Here is a 22,498-nt window from a genome sequence, read left to right as displayed (position 1 = left end):
AAAGGGGCAAACTTGGAAGTGATAACAGGTAGAAATGAAGTGAGGTGGAAGTGGAATGAGTATTTGAAGGACTGTTGAATGTATCTGATGACTGGGTTGTATATGTAGGTTAATTAGGTTAGAGAAGTATTCGAAATGAGTTATGGGAAGTGGTTTGATAAAAAGGGAAGAGGTGGCGAAAGCCTTGCTTAAGATGAAATGTGGCTGGAGTGGATGGTACTACCGCTGAATTTCTTAAAAAAGGGGTGACTTTGTTGTTGATTTGCTGGTTAAGATTTTGAGTGTACATATGGATCATTTTGAGGTGTTTGAGGATTGGTGGAATGCATATATAGAGCTATTGTATAAAGGCAAGGGGGAGAACAGTGAGTGTTCAAACTATAGAGGTATGCAGTTGTTAAGTATACCTGATAAGTTGTATGAAAGATTTGTGATCAAGATGGTGAAGGCATGTGTAGAGCATCAGACTGGGGAGGAACATTGTAGCTTCAGGAGTAATAGAGGATGTGTGGATCAGGTCTTTGGTTTAAAGAATGTTTGTGAGAAATAGGTGTGGAAACTGAAGGTTTTGTATGTGGCATTTATGGATCTGGAGAAAGCATTTGATTGGGTTGATAGAGTTGCCTAGTGGAAGTTTATTTGGGAGGAAAGAAACTGGAAACAGTGAGAAGTTTTTATGAAGAGTCTAAGGTATGTGTGCAAGTAGGTGAAGATGGGTCTGTGGCAGATGTGTGTGGCATTACTATGGTTGTTTAATGTGTTTATGGATGGATGGTGAGGGAGGTAAATGCAAGGGTGTTGGAGAGAGGGGTGAGCATATAGTTTTTAGGAAGTGAAGAGGCCTTGTGAATGAGTCTTTTTTTTTCACTGATGACACAACACTGATGGTAGAGTGGAGTGAGAAACTGCATAAGTTTGTGTCTGACTTTGGTAGTGTGTGAAAGGAGGAAGATGAAAGTAAATGTGAACAAAAGGAAGGTTATTATGTTTAGCATAGCAGAGGGACTGGTTGGCTGGGATATGAGTTTGAATGAATAAGATATGGAGGAAGAGAAATCTTTTAGATACTTGGGAATGGACATGATAGGGAATGGAATCATGGGAGCAGAAGTGAGACTGGGTGAGGAGGTGAACATTCTAGGAGCATTGAGGAGTATGTGGAAAGCAAGTTCGTAATCTGGGAGGGCAAAAATTGGTATTTTTGAGAGTATAGTAATTCCAGTGATGTTATGTGGATGTGAGGTATGGGCTAAAGGTAATGTGTGAAGGGTGGATTTGTTGGAAATGAAATGTCTGAGGACAGTTTGTGATGTGAGGTGGATTAATCGAGTAAGTAACAAAATGGAAAGAGAGAAGTGTGGTGACAGAGTGTGGTTGAGAGAGCTGAATAGGGAGTGCTGAAATGCTTTTGACATAAAGAGAGAATGAGGGAGTAGGGGTTGGTAAAGAGAATATATATGTGTCAGAAGTGGATGGTGACAGGAGAATGGGGAGATGAATTTGAAGGTGGAAGGATGAAGTGGAAAAGATTCCAAGTTCTTGGGGCCTGAATGTGCAAGAGGATGGAAGATGTGCATAGAATAGAGTGAATTGGAGTGATGTGTTATTCAGGGGGAAATGTGCTGTCAGTGAATAGAATCAGGTTAAATGAAGCAGTCGAGGGAAACCATGGAAATGTCTTTGGAACCTGGTTGTGTTAAGGGCATTGTGGTTTTGGTTCATTACATGTGACAGCTAGGACATGCATGTAAGGGAATGAAGCCTTTTCTCTATCTGATCCTGGCAACTACCTTACTGATGCAATAAACAGTGAGCAAGTATGAAAGAAAGAATATAAATGATCTGATTGATTGATCAGTTAAGAGTAATTTCAGCTGCAGGACCAGATGATATTCCATCCATGTTTCTCAGAAGAGACAAAAATAGCAAAATTGAAACCAATGATGATATTTTTAAGGGAAAGTCTGGATGAAAGTGAAACTGCAAAAGTTCACAAAGTAGCATATGTAACACCATTAACCAAGGAGGATCGAAACTAGTACCTACACAATGCAGACCAGTTCACTTGACTTCATATGTTATAAACATCTTTGAAAAGTGAAAATGGACATACAGTCATTTACACCCCATTCAGGTGCTTAGCACTGGATGAAGTTAACACAAGGGTAATGATATATCTCTCTGTGTATTTTCTTTTACTTTTGAATTCCAATCTATCTTTTCATGAAATAGTTTTCTGTTTCATTCTTTTTGTATTTTGTGTACTCTGTGATAAGATCTCTTTAAGAGTAAAGGATACCTACTCTAGGTGTTGGGAATCAATGTTACATAACACTGGGGTTGTTACCTTTTGGTAAACAGATCTGTGGGTCAAAGGATTATTTTTATGGAACTGATTTTAGTTGTATAGTATACTCTTCTTGAGAAAGATTTTATCTGACAAGAAATGTTAGTACTTAAGAATGAAAATCTGATTTTCTCTTTGGCAGTGTGCTGTAAGCATTTTTCCAAGTTGTTGGTTCTTGCTCTGCCTCAGCCACTGGCCAGGGGGGAATGCTGTCATTCCCAAGTGGAGGTTGCTGATTAATCAGGATCTAGGCTGAGCCAGCATGAGGTGAGGTATTTAACCTCACCAGAAGATGATGGGTATCTCAGAGATTCTTAAGGCTTACAGGACACTACACCTGAGAGAAACAGATTTTCATACTTCCTAACTCATGTTTATTCCTTGTTGAGATGCTATTAATGTATGATATTGCCCTTTATATATATTAGGGAGAGAATGAGAGTGTACCTACCTGTTTAAAAGTACACAAGAAAAGATTTAGCCATGATGACAGGGCTAGCATGAAATGCTCATTTAAAGGCTTACCTATTGGATAAAAATATTTTTCTTAGCTGCCACTTACATTACATGATTATATATCCTTGGTTCATATGGGTTTAATTTTAACCTAAGTCAAATATTCATTTAGATATCTCTGTTGTTGTTTCATGCAGGTTTCCAGTTTATCCTGAAAGTTTATTGAATAGTCAATATAGTTTCCTTGTCAGGTTATCATGTATTTTTGTCTAAATTATTTTTCATACGTTCCTTGGTATACTTTGAATGTGTTTTGTTGAGAGGCTCTGAGATTTAACACAACTTTTTTTTTACCTTTAATTTATTGCCATGTATAGATTATCATATGTCACTGTAAAGGTGTCTGCATTTCCCTGTTGCTGGAAGTATCTTATCCTTGAGCTGCATAGACTTTAGAAATGTCCTGGATAACAGCAGGACTGTTTTGTAGAAATTAGTCCTGAGGTAATTATAAGAGGAAGACACACCATTTTGTGAATGTCTGTAATTTTGAGAGAGAAAAAATGTCTGAAACAAAACGTCCTACATGCATGTACTTTAACACTGAGGGTAGGACAAGGAAGAACTTAGGAAAAACCGATATGAGTGAAAAGAGGGTGGTAAAAGCAGGAGAACTTGGGAAAGAGATGTGCATGATGATTGGATGGAGAATGGCAAAAGGTAAGAGTAAATGAAGCAAGGGGAATGGGTGAGGAATGAGAGATATTTAGAGGAGTTACTTGGGAATGAGAAAAGAGAAGTTTATGGGCCATACTTACAGATGAAGAGTGCAAATGATTGGAAAAGGCGCAGGGGTTGAAAAAGAGGACAAATGAAGTTGGGGTGAGTAAGTATCTGTAAACCTCTGGGAGAATATGATGATGTTTGAGGAGGAGTTTGATATAATGGAAAGAAAGAAAAGAATAAATGGGAACATCATCAAAAGGGGCAAACTTGGAAGTGGTAACAGGTAGAAATGAAGTGAGGTGGAAATGGAATGAGTATTTTGAAGGACTGTTGAATGTATCTGATGATTGAGTTGTATATGTAGATTGGTTAGGTTAGAGAAGTATGCGAAGTGAGTTATGGGAAGTGGTTTGATGGAAAGGGAAGAGGTGGTGAAAGCCTTGCTTAAGATGAAATGTGGCTGGAGTAGATGGTACTACAGCTGAATTTCTAAAGATGGGGTGACTTTGTTGTTGCTTTGCTGGTTAAGATTTTGAGTGTACAAATGGATCATTTTGAGGTGTTTGAGGATTGGTGGAATGCATGTATAGAGCTATTTATAAAGGCAAGGGGGAGAACAGTGAGTGTTCAAACTACAGAGGTATGCAGTTGTTAAGTATACCTGATAAGTTGTATGAAAGATTTGTGATCAAGATGGTGAAGGCATGTGTAGAGCATCAGACTGGGAAGGAACACTGTAGCTTCAGGGAGTGATAGAGGATGTGTGGATCAGGTCTTTGGTTTAAAGAATGTGTGTGAGAGATAGTTGTAGAAACTGAAGGTTTTGTATGTAGCATTTATGAATCTGGAGAAAGCATATGATTGGGTTGATAGAGTTGCCTAGTGGAGGTTTATTTGGGAGGAAAGAAACTGGAAACAGTGAGAAGTTTTTATCAAGAGTCTAAGGTATGTGTGCAAGTAGGTGAAGATGGGTCTGTGGTAGGTGTGTGTGGCATCACTATGGTTATTTAATTTGTTTATGGATGGATGGTGAGTATATAGTTTTTAGGAGGTGAAGAGGCCTTGTGATTGAGTCTTTTTTTCACTGATGACATAGCACTGATGGTAGAGTGGAGTGAGAAACTGCATAAGTTTGTGTCTGACTTTGGTAGTGTGTGAAAGGAGGAAGATGAAAGAAAATGTGAACAAAAGGAAGGTTATTATGTTTAGCATAGCAGAGGGACAGGTTGATTGGGGTGAGTTTGAATGAATAAGATATGGAGGAAGAGAAATCTTTTAGATACCTGAGAATGGACATGATAGGGAATGGAACCATGGGAGCAGAAGTGAACATGGGTAAGGAGGTGAACATTCTAGGAGCATTGAGGAATATGTGGAAAGGAAGTTCGTAATCTGGGAAAGCAAAAATTAGTATTTTTGAGAGTATAGTAGTCCCAGTGATGTTATATGGATGTGAAGTATGGGCTAAAGGTAATATGGGCTAAAGGTAATGTGTGAAGGGTAGATTTGTTGGAAGTGAAATATCTGAGGACAGTTTGTGATGTGAGGTGGATTAATCGAGTAAGTAATAAAAGGGAAAGAGAGAAGTGTGGTGATAGAGTGTGGTTGAGGGAGCTGAATAGGGAGTGCTGAAATGCTTTTGACATAAGGAGAGAATGAGGGAGTAGGAGCTGGCAAAGAGGATATATGTGTCAGAAGTGGATGGAGACAGGAGAATGGGGAGATGAATTTGAAGGTGGCAGGATGAAGTGGAAAACGTTACAAGTTCTTGGGGCCTGAATGTGCAAGAGGATGGAAGATGTGCATAGAATAGAGTGAATTGGAGTGATGTGGTATTCAAGGGGGAGATATGCTGTCAGTGGATAGAATCAGGGTAAATGAAGCAGTCGAGGGAAACCGTGGAAACATCTTTGGAACTTGGTTGTGTTTAGGGGGTTGTGGTTTTGATGCATTACACATGACAGGTAGGAAATGAATGTAAGGGAATGAAGCCTTTTCTCTATCTGATCCTGGCAACTACCTTGCTAATGCAATAAACAGTGAGCAAGTATGAAAGAAAGAATATAAATGATCTGATTGATAGATCACTTAAGAGTAATTTCAGCTGCAGGACCAGATGATATTCCATCCATGTTTCTCAGAAGAGACAAAAATAGCAAAATTGAAACCAATGATGATATTTTTAAGGGAAAGTCTGGATGAAAGTGAAACTGCAAAAGTTCACAAAGTAGCATATGTAACACCATTAACCAAGGAGGATCGAAACTAGTACCTACACAATGCAGACCAGTTCACTTGACTTCATATGTTATAAACATCTTTGAAAAGTGAAAATGGACATACAGTCATTTACACCCCATTCAGGTGCTTAGCACTGGATGAAGTTAACACAAGGGTAATGATATATCTCTCTGTGTATTTTCTTTTACTTTTGAATTCCAATCTATCTTTTCATGAAATAGTTTTCTGTTTCATTCTTTTTGTATTTTGTGTACTCTGTGATAAGATCTCTTTAAGAGTAAAGGATACCTACTCTAGGTGTTGGGAATCAATGTTACATAACACTGGGGTTGTTACCTTTTGGTAAACAGATCTGTGGGTCAAAGGATTATTTTTATGGAACTGATTTTAGTTGTATAGTATACTCTTCTTGAGAAAGATTTTATCTGACAAGAAATGTTAGTACTTAAGAATGAAAATCTGATTTTCTCTTTGGCAGTGTGCTGTAAGCATTTTTCCAAGTTGTTGGTTCTTGCTCTGCCTCAGCCACTGGCCATGGGGGAATGCTGTCATTCCCAAGTGGAGGCTGCTGATTAATCAGGATCTAGGCTGAGCCAGCATGAGGTGAGGTATTTAACCTCACCAGAAGATGATGGGTTAAGAGATGTTTAGCCCATGGGTATCTCAGAGATTTTTAAGGCTTACAGGACACTACACCTGAGAGAAACAGATTTTCATACTTCCTAACTCATGTTTATTCCTTGTTGAGATGCTATTAACGTATGATAATGCCCTTTATATATATTAGGGAGAGAATGAGAGTGTACCTACCTGTTTAAAAGTACACAAGAAAAGATTTAGCCATGATGACAGGGCTAGCATGAAATGCTCATTTAAAGGCTTACCTATTGGATAAAAATATTTTTCTTAGCTGCCACTTACATTACATGATTATATATCCTTGGTTCATATGGGTTTAATTTTAACCTAAGTCAAATATTCATTTAGATATCTCTGTTGTTGTTTCATGCAGGTTTCCAGTTTATCCTGGAAGTTTATTGAATAGTCAATATAGTTTCCTTGTCAGGTTATCATGTATTTTTGTCTAAATTATTTTTCATACGTTCCTTGGTATACTTTGAATGTGTTTTGTTGAGAGGCTCTGAGATTTAACACAACTTTTTTTTTACCTTTAATTTATTGCCATGTATAGATTATCATATGTCACTGTAAAGGTGTCTGCATTTCCCTGTTGCTGGAAGTATCTTATCCTTGAGCTGCATAGACTTTAGAAATGTCCTGGAAAACAGCAGGACTGTTTTGTAGAAATTAGTCCTGAGGTAATTATAAGAGGAAGACACACCATTTTGTGAATGTCTGTAATTTTGAGAGAGAAAAAATGTCTGAAACAAAACGTCCTACATGCATGTACTTTAACACTGAGGGTAGGACAAGGAAGAACTTAGAAAAAACCGATATGAGTGAAAAGAGGGTGGTAAAAGCTGGAGAACTTGGGAAAGAGATGTGCATGATGATTGGATGGAGAATGGCAAAAGGTAAGAGTAAATGAAGCAAGGGGAATGGGTGAGGAATGAGAGATATATATAGAGAAGTTACTTGGGAATGAGAAAAGAGAAGTTTATGGGCCATACTTACAGATGAAGAGTGCAAATGATTGGAAAAGGCGCAGGGGTTGAAAAAGAGGACAAATGAAGTTGGGGTGAGTAAGTATCTGTAAACCTCTGGGAGAATATGATGATGTTTGAGGAGGAGTTTGATATAATGGAAAGAAAGAAAAGAATAAATGGGAACATCATCAAAAGGGGCAAACTTGGAAGTGGTAACAGGTAGAAATGAAGTGAGGTGGAAATGGAATGAGTATTTTGAAGGACTGTTGAATGTATCTGATGATTGAGTTGTATATGTAGATTGGTTAGGTTAGAGAAGTATGCGAAGTGAGTTATGGGAAGTGGTTTGATGGAAAGGGAAGAGGTGGTGAAAGCCTTGCTTAAGATGAAATGTGGCTGGAGTAGATGGTACTACAGCTGAATTTCTAAAGATGGGGTGACTTTGTTGTTGATTTGCTGGTTAAGATTTTGAGTGTACAAATGGATCATTTTGAGGTGTTTGAGGATTGGTGGAATGCATGTATAGAGCTATTTATAAAGGCAAGGGGGAGAACAGTGAGTGTTCAAACTACAGAGGTATGCAGTTGTTAAGTATACCTGATAAGTTGTATGAAAGATTTGTGATCAAGATGGTGAAGGCATGTGTAGAGCATCAGACTGGGGAGGAACACTGTAGCTTCAGGGAGTGATAGAGGATGTGTGGATCAGGTCTTTGGTTTAAAGAATGTGTGTGAGAGATAGTTGTAGAAACTGAAGGTTTTGTATGTAGCATTTATGAATCTGGAGAAAGCATATGATTGGGTTGATAGAGTTGCCTAGTGGAGGTTTATTTGGGAGGAAAGAAACTGGAAACAGTGAGAAGTTTTTATCAAGAGTCTAAGGTATGTGTGCAAGTAGGTGAAGATGGGTCTGTGGTAGGTGTGTGTGGCATCACTATGGTTATTTAATTTGTTTATGGATGGATGGTGAGGATGGTAAATGCAAGGGTGTTGGAGAGAGGGGCGAGTATATAGTTTTTAGGAGGTGAAGAGGCCTTGTGATTGAGTCTTTTTTTCACTGATGACATAGCACTGATGGTAGAGTGGAGTGAGAAACTGCATAAGTTTGTGTCTGACTTTGGTAGTGTGTGAAAGGAGGAAGATGAAAGAAAATGTGAACAAAAGGAAGGTTATTATGTTTAGCATAGCAGAGGGACAGGTTGATTGGGGTGAGTTTGAATGAATAAGATATGGAGGAAGAGAAATCTTTTAGATACCTGAGAATGGACATGATAGGGAATGGAACCATGGGAGCAGAAGTGAACATGGGTAAGGAGGTGAACATTCTAGGAGCATTGAGGAATATGTGGAAAGGAAGTTCGTAATCTGGGAAAGCAAAAATTAGTATTTTTGAGAGTATAGTAGACCCAGTGATGTTATATGGATGTGAAGTATGGGCTAAAGGTAATATGGGCTAAAGGTAATGTGTGAAGGGTAGATTTGTTGGAAGTGAAATATCTGAGGACAGTTTGTGATGTGAGGTGGATTAATCGAGTAAGTAATAAAAGGGAAAGAGAGAAGTGTGGTGATAGAGTGTGGTTGAGGGAGCTGAATAGGGAGTGCTGAAATGCTTTTGACATAAGGAGAGAATGAGGGAGTAGGAGCTGGCAAAGAGGATATATGTGTCAGAAGTGGATGGAGACAGGAGAATGGGGAGATGAATTTGAAGGTGGCAGGATGAAGTGGAAAACGTTACAAGTTCTTGGGGCCTGAATGTGCAAGAGGATGGAAGATGTGCATAGAATAGAGTGAATTGGAGTGATGTGGTATTCAAGGGGGAGATATGCTGTCAGTGGATAGAATCAGGGTAAATGAAGCAGTCGAGGGAAACCGTGGAAACATCTTTGGAACTTGGTTGTGTTTAGGGGGTTGTGGTTTTGATGCATTACACATGATAGGTAGGAAATGAATGTAAGGGAATGAAGCCTTTTCTCTATCTGATCCTGGCAACTACCTTGCTAATGCAATAAACAGTGAGCAAGTATGAAAGAAAGAATATACAGGATCAGATTGATTGATCAGTCTAGAGGAAATTTCAGCTGTAGGACCAGATGATATTTCATCCATGTTTCTCGGAAGAGACGAAAATAGCAAAATTGAAACCAATGATGATATTTTTAAGGGAAAGTCTGGATGAAAGTGAAACTGCAAAAGTTCACAAAGTAGCATGTAACACCAGTAACCAGGGAGGTTCAAAACTAGTACTTAAACAATGCAGTCAAGTTCACTTGACTTTGTATGTTATAAATGTCTTTGAAAAGTGAAAATGGACATATATTAAAACATCATTTGCACCCCATTCAGGTGCTTAGCACTGGATGAAGTTAACACAAGGGTAATGATATATCTGTCTGTGTATTTTTTGTTACTTTTGAATTCCAGTCTATCTTTTCATGAAATAGTTTTCTGTTTCATTCTTTTTGTATTTTGTGTACTCAGTGATAAGATCTGTTTAAAGGTAAATGATACCTACTTTAGGTGTTGGGAATCAATGTTAAATAACACTGGGGTTGTTACCTTTTGGTAAACAGGTCCGTTTGTCAAAGGATTATTCTTTTGGAACTAATTTTAGTTGTATACTATACTCTTCTTGAGAAAGATTTTATCTGATACTCCTTCTCCACATTGATACCCTCTCAAAGCTAGAAGAGAAATGTAAGTATTTAAGAATGAAAATCTGATTTTCTCTTTGGCAGTGTGCTGTAAGCATTTTTCCAAGTTGTTGATTCTTGCTCTGCTTCAGCCACTGACCAGGGGGGGAATGCTGTCATTCCCAAGTGGAGGTTGCTGATTGATCAAGGGGTGGATCTAGAGTGAGCCAGCATGAGGTGAGGTATTTAACCTCACCAGAAGATGATGGGGTGAGAGATGTTTAACCCATGAGTATCTCGGAGATTCTTAAGGCTTACAGGACAGTACACCTGAGAGAAATAGATTTTCATACTTCCTAACTCATGTTTATTCCTTGTTGAGATGCTTTTAATGGCATGATATTGTCCTTTATAAATGTTAGGGAGAGAATGAGAGAGTACCTACCCGTTTAAAAGTACACCAGTAAAGATTTAGCCATGATGACAGGGCTAGCATGAAGTGCTCATTTAAAGGCTTACCTATTGGATAAGAATATTTTTCTTAGCTGCCACTTTCATTACTTGATTATATATCCTTGGTTGATTTTTTTTTTTTTTTTTTTTTTTTTATACTTTGTCGCTGTCTCCCGCGTTTGCGAGGTAGCGCAAGAAAACAGACGAAAGAAATGGCCCAACCCCCCCCCATACACATGTACATACACACGTCCACACACGCAAATATACATACCTACACAGCTTTCCATGGTTTACCCCGGACGCTTCACATGCCTTGATTCAATCCACTGACAGCACGTCAACCCCTGTATACCACATCGCTCCAATTCACTCTATTTCTTGCCCTCCTTTCACCTTCCTGCATGTTCAGGCCCCGATCACACAAAATCCTTTTCACTCCATCTTTCCACCTCCAATTTGGTCTCCCTCTACTCCTCGTTCCCTCCACCTCCGACACATATATCCTCTTGGTCAATCTTTCCTCACTCATTCTCTCCATGTGCCCAAACCATTTCAAAACACCCTCTTCTGCTCTCTCAACCACGCTCTTTTTATTTCCACACATCTCTCTTACCCTTACGTTACTTACTCGATCAAACCACCTCACACCACACATTGTCCTCAAACATCTCATTTCCAGCACATCCATCCTCCTGCGCACAACTCTATCCATAGCCCACGCCTCGCAACCATACAACATTGTTGGAACCACTATTCCTTCAAACATACCCATTTTTGCTTTCCGGGATAATGTTCTCGACTTCCACACATTTTTCAAGGCTCCCAAAATTTTCGCCCCCTCCCCCACCCTATGATCCACTTCCGCTTCCATGGTTCCATCCGCTGACAGATCCACTCCCAGATATCTAAAACACTTCACTTCCTCCAGTTTTTCTCCATTCAAACTCACCTCCCAATTGACTTGACCCTCAACCCTACTGTACCTAATAACCTTGCTCTTATTCACATTTACTCTTAACTTTCTTCTTCCACACACTTTACCAAACTCCGTCACCAGCTTCTGCAGTTTCTCACATGAATCCGCCACCAGCGCTGTATCATCAGCGAACAACAACTGATTCACTTCCCAAGCTCTCTCATCCCCAACAGACTTCATACTTGCCCCTCTTTCCATAACTCTTGCATTTACCTCCCTAACAACCCCATCCATAAACAAATTAAACAACCATGGAGACATCACACACCCCTGCCGCAAACCTACATTCACTGAGAACCAATCACTTTCCTCTCTTCCTACACGTACACATGCCTTACATCCTCGATAAAAACTTTTCACTGCTTCTAACAACTTGCCTCCCACACCATATATTCTTAATACCTTCCACAGAGCATCTCTATCAACTCTATCATATGCCTTCTCCAGATCCATAAATGCTACATACAAATCCATTTGCTTTTCTAAGTATTTCTCACATACATTCTTCAAAGCAAACACCTGATCCACACATCCTCTACCACTTCTGAAACCACACTGCTCTTCCCCAATCTGATGCTCTGTACATGCCTTCACCCTCTCAATCAATACCCTCCCATATAATTTACCAGGAATACTCAACAAACTTATACCTCTGTAATTTGAGCACTCACTCTTATCCCCTTTGCCTTTGTACAATGGCACTATGCACGCATTCCGCCAATCCTCAGGCACCTCACCATGAGTCATACATACATTAAATAACCTTACCAACCAGTCAACAACACAGTCACCCCCTTTTTTCATAAACTCCACTGCAATACCATCCAAACCTGCCGCCTTGCCGGCTTTCATCTTCCGCAAAGCTTTTACTACCTCTTCTCTGTTTACCAAATCATTTTCCCTAACCCTCTCACTTTGCACACCACCTCGACCCAAACACCCTACATCTGCCACTCTGTCATCAGACACATTCAACAAACCTTCAAAATACTCATTCCATCTCCTTCTCACATCACCACTACTTGTTATCACCTCCCCATTTACGCCCTTCACTGAAGTTCCCATTTGCTCCCTTGTCTTACGCACCCTATTTACCTCCTTCCAGAACATCTTTTTATTCTCCCTAAAATTTACTGATAGTCTCTCACCCCAACTCTCATTTGCCCTTTTTTTCACCTCTTGCACCTTTCTCTTGACCTCCTGTCTCTTTCTTTTATACTTCTCCCACTCAATTGCATTTTTTCCCTGCAAAAATCGTCCAAATGCCTCTCTCTTCTCTTTCACTAATACTCTTACTTCTTCATCCCACCACTCACTACCCTTTCTAAACAGCCCACCTCCCACTCTTCTCATGCCACAAGCATCTTTTGCGCAATCCATCACTGATTCCCTAAATACATCCCATTCCTCCCCCACTCCCCTTACTTCCATTTTTCTCACTTTTTTCCATTCTGTACACAGTCTCTCCAGATACTTCTTCACACAGGTCTCCTTCCCAAGCTCACTTACTCTCACCACCTTCTTCACCCCAACATTCACTCTTCTTTTCTGAAAACCCATACTAATCTTCACCTTAGCCTCCACAAGATAATGATCAGACATCCCTCCAGTTGCACCTCTCAGCACATTGACATCCAAAAGTCTCTCTTTCGCACGCCTGTCAATTAACACGTAATCCAATAACGCTCTCTGGCCATCTCTCCTACTTACATAAGTATACTTATGTATATCTCGCTTTTTAAACCAGGTATTCCCAATCATCAGTCCTTTTTCAGCACATAAATCTACAAGCTCTTCACCATTTCCATTTACAACACTGAACACCCCATGCATACCAATTATTCCCTCAACTGCCACATTACTCACCTTTGCATTCAAATCACCCATCACTATAACCCGGTCTCGTGCATCAAAACCGCTAACACACTCATTTAGCTGCTCCCAAAACACTTGCCTCTCATGATCTTTCTTCTCATGCCCAGGTGCATATGCACCAATAATCACCCACCTCTCTCCATCAACTTTCAATTTTACCCATATTAATCGAGAATTTACTTTCTTACATTCTATCACATACTCCCACAACTCCTGTTTCAGGAGTATTGCTACTCCTTCCCTTGCTCTTGTCCTCTCACTAACCCCTGACTTCACTCCCCAGACATTTCCAAACCACTCTTCCCCTTTACCCTTGAGCTTCGTTTCACTCAGAGCCAAAACATCCAGGTTCCTTTCCTCAAACATACTACCTATCTCTCCTTGGTTGATATGGGTCTAATTTCAACCTAAGTGAAATATTCATTTAGATATCTCTAGGGATAGGGGAGAAAGAATACTTCCCACGCATTCCTCACGTGTCGTAGAAGGCAACTAAAGGGGACGGAGCGGGGGCTAGAAACCCTCCCCTCCTTGTATTTTAACTTTCTAAAAGGGGAACAGAAGAAGGAGTTATGCGGGGAGTGCTCATCCTCCTCAAAGGCTCAGATTGGGGTGTCTAAATGTGTGTGGATGTAACCAAGATGAGAAAAAAGGAGAGATAGGTAGTATGTTTGAGGAAAGAAACCTGGAGGTTTTGGCTGTGAGTGAAACGAAGCTCAAGGGTAAAGGGGAAGAGTGGTTTGGGAATGCCTTGGGAGTGAAGTCAGGGGTTCGTGAGAGGACAAGAGCAAGGGAAGGAGTAGCACTACTCCTGAAATAGGAGTGGTGGAAGTAAGTGATAGAGTGTAAGAAAGTAAACTCTAGATTGATGTGGGTAAAACTGAAAGTGAATGGAGAGAGATGGGTGATTATTGGTGCATATGCACCTGTGCATGAGAAGAAAGATCATGAGGCAAGTGTTTTGGGAGCAGCTGAATGAGTGTGTTAGTGGTTTTGATGCACGAGACCGGGTTACAGTGATGGGTGATTTGAATGCAAAGATGAGTAATGTGGCAGTTGAGGGAATAATTGGTATACATGGGGTGTTCAGTGTTGTAAATGGAAATGGTGAAGAGCTTGTAGATTTATGTGCTGAAAAAGGACTGGTAATTGGGAATACCTGGTTTAAAAAGAGAGATATACATAAGTATACATATGTAAGTAGGAGAGATGGCCAGAGAGCGTTATTGGATTATATGTAAATTGATAGGCATGCGAAAGAGAGACTTTTGGATGTTAATGTGCTGAGAGGTGCAACTGGAAGGATGTCTGATCATTATCATGTGGAGGTGAAGGTGAAGATTTGTAGAGGTTTTCAGAAAAGAAGAGAGAATGTTGGGGTGAAGAGAATGGTGAGAGTGAGTGAGCTTGGGGAGGAGACTTGTGTGAGGAAGTACCAGGAGAGACTGAGTACAGAATGGAAAAAGGTGAGAACAAAGGAGGTAAGGGGAGTGGGGGAGGAATGGGATGTATTTAGGGAAGCAGTGATGGCTTGCGCAAAAGATGCTTGTGGCATGAGAAGCGTGGGAGGTGGGTAGATTAGAAAGGGTAGTGAGTGGTGGGATGAAGAAGTAAGATTATAAGTGAAAGAGAACAGAGAGGCATTTGGACGATTTTTACAGGGAAAAAATGCAAATGAGTGGAAGATGTATAAAAGAAAGAGGCAGGAGGTCAAGAGAAAGGTGCAAGAGGTGAAAAAGAGGGCAAATGAGAGATGGGGTGAGAGAGTATCATTAAATTTCAGGGAGAATAAAAAGATGTTTTGGAAGGAGGTAGATAAAGTGCATAAGACAAGGGAACAAATGGGAACTTCAGTGAAGGGGGCTAATGGGGAGGTGATAAGTAGTGGTGATGTGAGAAGGAGATGGAGTTAGTATTTTGAAGATTTGTTGAATATGTTTGATGATAGAGTGGCAGGTATATGGTGTTTTGGTCGAGATGGTGTGCAAAGTGAGAGGGTTAGGGAAAATGATTTAGTAAACAGAGCAGAGGTAGTAAAAGCATTGCGGAAGATGAAGGCCGGCAAGGCAGCGGGTTTGGATGGTATTGCAGTGGAATTGATGAAAAAAGGGGGTGACTGTATTGTTGACTGGTTGGTAAGGTTATTTAATGTATGTATCATTCATGGTGAGGTGCCTGATGATTGGCGGAATGCTTGCATAGTGCCATTGTACAAAGCCAAATTGGATAAGAGTGAGTGCTCAAATTACAGAGGTATAAGTTTGTTGAGTATTCCTGGTAAATTATATGGGAGGGTATTGATTGAGAAGGTTAAGGGATGTACAGAGCATCAGATTGGGGAAGAGCAGTGTGGTTTCAGAAGTGGTAGAGGATGTGTGGATCAGGTGTTTGCTTTGAAGAATGTATGTGAGAGATACTTAGAAAAGCAAATGGATTTGTATATGTAGCATTTATGGATCTGGAGAAGGCATATGATAGAGTTGATAGAGATGCTCTGTGGAAGGTATTAAGAATATATGGTGTGGGAGGCAAGTTGTAAAAACAGTGAAAAGTTTTTATCGAGGATGTAAGGCATGTGTACGTGTAGGAAGAGAGGAGAGTGATTGGTTCTCAGTGAATGTAGGTTTGCGGCAGGGGTGTGTGGTGTCTCCATGGTTGTTTAATGTGTTTATGGATGGGGTTGTTAGGGAGGTGAATGCAAGAGTTTTGGAAAGAGGGGCAAGTATGCAGTCTGTTGTGGATGAGAGAGCTTGGAAAGTGAGTTCAGCTGTTGTTTGCTGATGATACAGCACTGGTGGCTGATTCATGTGAGAAACTGCAGAAGCTGGTAACTGAGTTTGGTAAAGAGTGTGAAAGAAGGAAGCTGAGAGTAAATGTGAATAAGAGCAAGGTTATTAGGTACAGTAGGGTTGAGCATCAAGTCAATTGGGAGGTAAGTTTGAATGGAGAAAAACTGGAGGAAGTGAAGTGTTTTGATATCTGGGAGTGGATTTGGCAGCGGATGGAACCATGGAAGAAGAAGTGAATCATAGGGTGGGGGAGGGGCCAAAAATTCTGGGACCCTTGAAGAATGTGTGGTAGTCGAGAACATTATCTCGGAAAGCAAAAAAGGGTATGTTTGAAGGAATAGTGGTTCCAACAATGTTGTATGGTTGCGAGGCGTGGGCTATGGATAGAGTTGTGCGCAGGAGGGTGGATGTGCTGGAAATGAGATGTTTGAGGACAGTATGTGGTGTGAGGTGGTTTGATCGAATAAGTAATAATAGGGTAAGAGAGATGTGTGGTAATAAAAAGAGCGTGGTTGAGAGAGCAGAAGAGGGTGTTTTGAAATGGTTTGGTCACATGGAAAGAATGAGTGAGGAAAGATTGACCAAGAGGATATATGTGTCAGAGGTGGAGGGAACGAGGAGAAGTGGGAGACCAAATTGGAGGTGGAAAGATGGAGTGAAAAAGATTTTGAGTGATCGTGGCCTGAACATGTAGGAGTGTGAAAGGCGTGCACGGAATAGAGTGAATTGGAACCATGTTGTATACTGGGGTCGACGTGCTGTCAGTAGATTGAACCAGGGCATGTGAAGTGTCTGGGCATACCATGGAAAGTTCTGTGGGGCCTGTATGTGGAAAGGGAGCTGTGGTTTCGGTGCATTATTACATGACAGCTAGAGACTGAGTGTGAACGAATGTGGCCTTTGTTGTCTTTTCCTAGCGCTACCTCACACATGTGAGGGGGGAGGGGGTTGTTATTTCATGTGTGGCGAGGTGTCGATGTGAATGAATAAAGGCAGACAGTATGAATTATGTACATGTGTATATATGTATATGTCTGTGTGTGTATATATATGTATACATTGAGATGTATACATGTATATTTGCGTGTGTGGACGAGTATGTATATACATGTGTATGTGGGTGGGTTGGGCCATTCTTTCGTCTGTTTCCTTGTGCTACCTCGCTGACGCGGGAGACAGCGACAATGCAAAATAGAATAGAATAGATCTCTGTCGTTGTTTCATGCAGGTTTCCAGTTTATCCTGGCAGTTTATTGAATAGTTAGTCTAGTTTCCTTGTCAGGTTATCTTGTATTTTTGTCTAAATTATTTTTGATATGTTCCTTGTTATACTTTGAATGTATTTTGTTGTGAGGCTCTGAGGTTTAACACAATTTTTTTTCACCTTCAATTTATTGCCATGAATAGATTATCATATATCATGTCTCTGTAAAGGAGTCTGCATTTCTCTGTTACTGTATCTTATCCTTGAGTTGCATATACTTCAGAAAGGTCGTAGATAACAGCAGGACTGTTTTATAGAGATTGGTCCTGAGGTAATTATAAGAGGAAGACACACCATTTTGTGAATGTCTGCAATTTTGAGAGAGAAAAAATTGTCTGAAACAAAACGTTCTACATGCACCTTCTTTAACACTGATGTGTAGGATAAGGAAGAACTTAGGAAAAACCGATATGAGTGAGAAGAGGGTGGTAAAAGCAGGAGAACTTGGGAAAGAGATGTGTATGAAGATTGAATGGAGAATGGCAAAAGGTAAGAGTAAATGAAGCAAAGGGAATGGGTGAGGAATGAGAGATATTTAGGGAAGTTACTAGTGAATGAGAAAAGAGAAGTTTATGGGCAGTACTTACAGATGAAGAGTGCAAATGATTGGAAAAGGTGCAGGGATTGAAAAAGAGAAGAAATGAGAGTTGGGGTGAGTAAGTATCTGTAAACCTCTGGGAGAATATGATGATGTTTGAGGAGGAGTTTGATATAATGGAAGGAAAGAAAAGAATAAATGGGAGCATCATCAAAAGGGGCAAACTTGGAAGTGGTAACAGGTAGAAATGAAGTGAGGTGGAAATGGAAGGAGTATTTTGAAGGACTGTTGAATGTATCTGATAATTTTGTTGTTTATGTAGGTTGGTTAGGTTAGAGAAATATGCGAAGTGAGTTATGGGAAGTGGTTTGATGAAAAGGGAAGAGGTGGTGAAAGCCTTGCTTAAGATGAATTGTGGCTGGAGTGGATGGTATTACAGCTGAATTTCTTAAAAAAGGGGTGACTTTGTTGTTGATTTGCTGGTTAAGATTTTGAGTGTACACATGGATCATTTTGAGGTGTTTGAGGATTGGTGGAATGCGTATATAGAGCTATTGTATCAATTCATGGGGGAGAACAGTAAGTGTTCAAACTACAGAGGTATGCAGTTGTTAAGTATACCTGTTAAGTTGTATGAAAGATTTGTGATAAATATGGTGAAGACGTGTAGAGCATCAGACTGGGGAGGAACATTGTAGCTTCAGAGAGTGATAGAGGATGTGTGGATCAGGTCTTTGCTTTAAAGAATGTTTGTAAGAAATAGTTATAGAAACTGAAGGTTTTGTATGTGGCATTTATGGATCTGGAGAGAGCATATGATTGGGTTGATAGAGTTGCCTAATGGAAGTTTATTTGGGAGGAAAGAAACTGGAAGCAGTAAGAAGTTTTTATGAAGAGTCTGAGGCATGTGTACAAGTAGGTGAAGATGGATCTGTGGTAGGTGTGTGTGGCATCACTATGGCTGTTTAATGTGTTTATGGATGGATGATGAGGGAGGAAAATGCAAGGGTGTTGGAGAGAGGGACGAGTATATAGTTTGTAGGTGGTGAAGAGGCCTTGTGATTGAGTTTTTTTTTTTTTCACTGATGACACAACACTGATGGTAGAGTGGAGTGAGGAACTGCATAAGTTTGTGTCTGACTTTGGTAGTGTGTGAAAGGAGGTAGATGAAAGAAAATGTGAACAAAAGGAAGGTTATTATGTTTAACATAGCAAAGGGACCGGTTGACTGGGATGTGAGTTAGAATGAATAAGATATGGAGGAAGAGAAATCTTTTTGATATCTGGGAATGGACATGATAGGGAATGGAACCATGGGAGCAGAAGTGAGCGTGGGTGAGGAGGTGAAAGTTCTAGGAGCATTGAGGAATATGTGGAAAGCGAGTTCGTAATCTGGGAGAGCAAAAACTGGTATTTTTGAGAGTATAATAGTCCCAGTGATGTTATGTAGATGTGAAGTATGAGCTAAAGGTAATGTGTGAAGGGTAGATTTGTTGGAAATGAAATGTCTGAGGACAGTTTGTGGTGTGAGGTGGATTGATCGAGTAAGTAATAAAAGGGAAAGAGAGAAGTGTGGTGATAGAGAGTGTGGTTGAGAGAGCTGAATAGGGAGTGCTGAAATGCTTTTGACATAAGGAGAGAATGAGGGAGCAGGGGTTGGCAATGAGGATATATGTGTCAGAAGTGGATGGAGACAGGAGAATGGGGAGATCAAATTGAAGATGGAAGGATGAAGTGGAAAAGATGCCAAGAGCTTGGGGCCTGAATGTGCAAGAGAGTGGAAGATGTGCATAGAATTGAGTGAATTGGAGTGATGTGGTATTCAGGTGGAGATATGCTGTCAGTGAATAGAATGAGGATAAATGAAGCAGTTGAGGGAAACCATGGAAACGTCTTTGGAACCTGGTTGTGTATAGGGGGTTGAGGTTTTGGTTCATTACATGTGACAGCTAGGAAATGGATGTAAGGGAATGAAGCCTTTTCTCTATCTGATCCTGGCAACTACCATGCTAATGCAGCAAACAGTGAGCAAGCATGAAAGAAACAATATACATAATCAGATTGATTGATCAGTTTAGAGAAATTTCAGCTGCAGGACCAGATGATATTCCATCCATGTTTCTCGGAAGAGACAAAAATAGCAAAATTGAAACCAATGATGATATTTTTAAGGTAAGATCTTGATGAAAGTGAAACTGCAAAAGTTTACAAGGTAGCATATATAACACCAATAACCAAGGAGGATCGAAACTAGTACCTAAACAATGCAGACTAGTTCACTTGACTTCGTATGTTATAAACATATTTGAAAAGTGAAAATGGACATATATTAAAACATCCTTTACACCCCATTCAGGTGCTTTGTAACGAATGAATTTAACACAAAGGTAATGATATATCTCTGTGTATTTTTTGTTACTTTTGAATTCCAATCTATCTTTTCGTGAAATAGTTTTCTGTTTCATTCTTTTTGTATTTTGTGTACTCTGTGATAAGATCTGTTTAAAGGTAAATGATACCTACTTTAGATGTTGGGAATCATTGTTACATAACACTGGGGTTATTACCTTATGGTAAACAGATCTGTGTATCAAAGGATGATTCTTATGGAACTGATTTTAGTTGTATACTATACTCTTCTTGAGAAAGATTTTATCTGATACTCCTTCTCCACATTGATATGCTCTCAAAGCTTGAAGGGTGGTTCAACCTAGAAGAGAAATGTAAGTTTTTAAGAATGAAAATCTGATTTTCTCTTTGGCAGTGTGCTGTAGGCATTTTTCCAAGTTGTTGATTCTTGCTCTGCCTCAGCCACTGGCCAGGGGGGAATGCTTTCATTCCCAAGTGGAGGTTGCTGATTGATCAGGGAGTGGATCTAGGCTGAGCCAGCATGAGGTGAGGTTTTTAACCTCACCAGAAAATGATGGGTTAAGAGATGTTTAACCCATGTATATCTCAGAGATTCTTAAGGCTCACAGGACACTACACCTGAGAGAAACAGATTTTCATACTTCCTAACGTGTTTATTCCTTGTTAAGATGCTTGTAATGGCATGATAATGTCCTTTATAAATGTTAGGGAGAGAATGAGAGAGTACCTAACTGTTTAAAAGCATACATGAAAAGACTTATCCATGATGACAGCGTAGCATGAAGCCTTTAAGGCTTACCTATTGGATAAGAATATTTTCCTTAGCTGCCACTTACATTACATGATTATATATCCTTGGTTCATATGGGTTTAATTTCACCCTAAGTTAAATATTCATTTAGATATCTCTGTTGTTGTTTCATGCAGGTTTCCAGTTTATCCTGAAAGTTTATTGAATATTCAATCTAGTTTCCTTGTCAGGTTATCATGTATTTTTGTCTAAATTATTTTTGATATATTCCTTGGTATACTCTGAATGTATTTTGTTGAGAGGCTCTGAGGTTTAACACAATTGTTTTTTTTACCTTCAGGTTATTGCCATGTATAGATTATCGTATATCATGTCACTGTAAAGGAGTCTGCATTTCCCTGTTACTGGAAGTATGTTATCCTTGAACTGCATAGGCTTTAGAAAGGTCCTGCATAACAGCAGGACTGTTTTATAGGGATTGGTCCTGAGGTAATTATAAGGGTAAGACACACCATTTTGTGAATGTCTGCAATTTTGAGAGAGAAAAAATGTCTGAAACGAAACGCCCTACATGCACCTACTTTAACAATGATGTGTAGGACAAGCAAGAACTTAGGCATTGTTGAAATTCATTTCATTATGATTAAGTAAAACTTAGATGAAAGATCTCTTATTAAAAAGATATGATTTTCAGGGTGGACGTGAGCATGGTGTGCCAATCCTCATCTCAGTCATCAATCCTGATACTCCTGCCAGTCGTGCAGGACATCTTTATGTTGGAGATGCTATACTCTCTGTCAATGACATCTCTTTGAAGGAGGTAAGTGCTGTTGTCATTTGCTAAGGACTTCAATGAAGTGTTTTCCTGAAACAGTTTTCTTGGGCTTTTTACATTCATAAGATACTTAGCATCCACATATGTTCAACACTCAGTTCCTTCTTGCATTAACTTTAACCTCTCCCACCCAAGCTACTTCATAGCCATCCACCATCTTCCATCTAGAAATAGACAGCTCACGCCTGCCTCATGCTTGAGCAGTTGATACCCACAAATTTCATCCCATCCCCATCGAACACATCACTGACCAAACATTAATACTATCATCACAGAAGAATCATCAGACAACTACTTCCTTTAACCCAGTCACTTTTTTTCTACTAAAACTTAGATTGAAGAATTTTGGATAAAAATGAATCCTTCACATCTTCCTCAAGCTCAGACTTAAATTCAAATGGTCCCATTTTAAAGTTTCTCATTCACTTAGATATTATCTTCACTCATACTGGCATGGATATTGAGAAAATCATGAGTGATATACTAGTTAGAAGCAATTGTGTAATGGTCAAGTTTGAATATGTAAAAGAGGACATTAAAAGAGCAGAGGTGAGACAGGAAAATATTATTATTATTATTTTTATTTATCTATTACACTTAACTGCCATATCCCGCATTAGTGAGGTAGCGCAAGGAAA

The 22,498-nt window shown here is 39.7% G+C and overlaps 1 protein-coding gene across 1 annotated transcript in view; it reads left to right on the top strand.

Moving 5' to 3' along the window:
• LOC139750632 (Golgi-associated PDZ and coiled-coil motif-containing protein-like) overlaps positions 1-22,498 on the top strand; it is a 544,937-nt gene that overhangs the window by 257,657 nt on the left and 264,782 nt on the right. Inside the window, exon 7 of the mRNA XM_071665307.1 lies at positions 21,720-21,845. Within this exon, the coding sequence (XP_071521408.1) occupies positions 21,720-21,845 (126 nt within the window). The remainder of the gene's footprint in view (positions 1-21,719; positions 21,846-22,498) is intronic.

Source organism: Panulirus ornatus, chromosome 10 (assembly GCF_036320965.1).
Source record: "Panulirus ornatus isolate Po-2019 chromosome 10, ASM3632096v1, whole genome shotgun sequence".
NCBI classification, from domain to species: domain Eukaryota; kingdom Metazoa; phylum Arthropoda; class Malacostraca; order Decapoda; family Palinuridae; genus Panulirus; species Panulirus ornatus.
The sequence above is the reverse complement of the archived record's forward strand: the minus strand, read 5'-3'. Positions and strand labels throughout refer to the sequence as shown.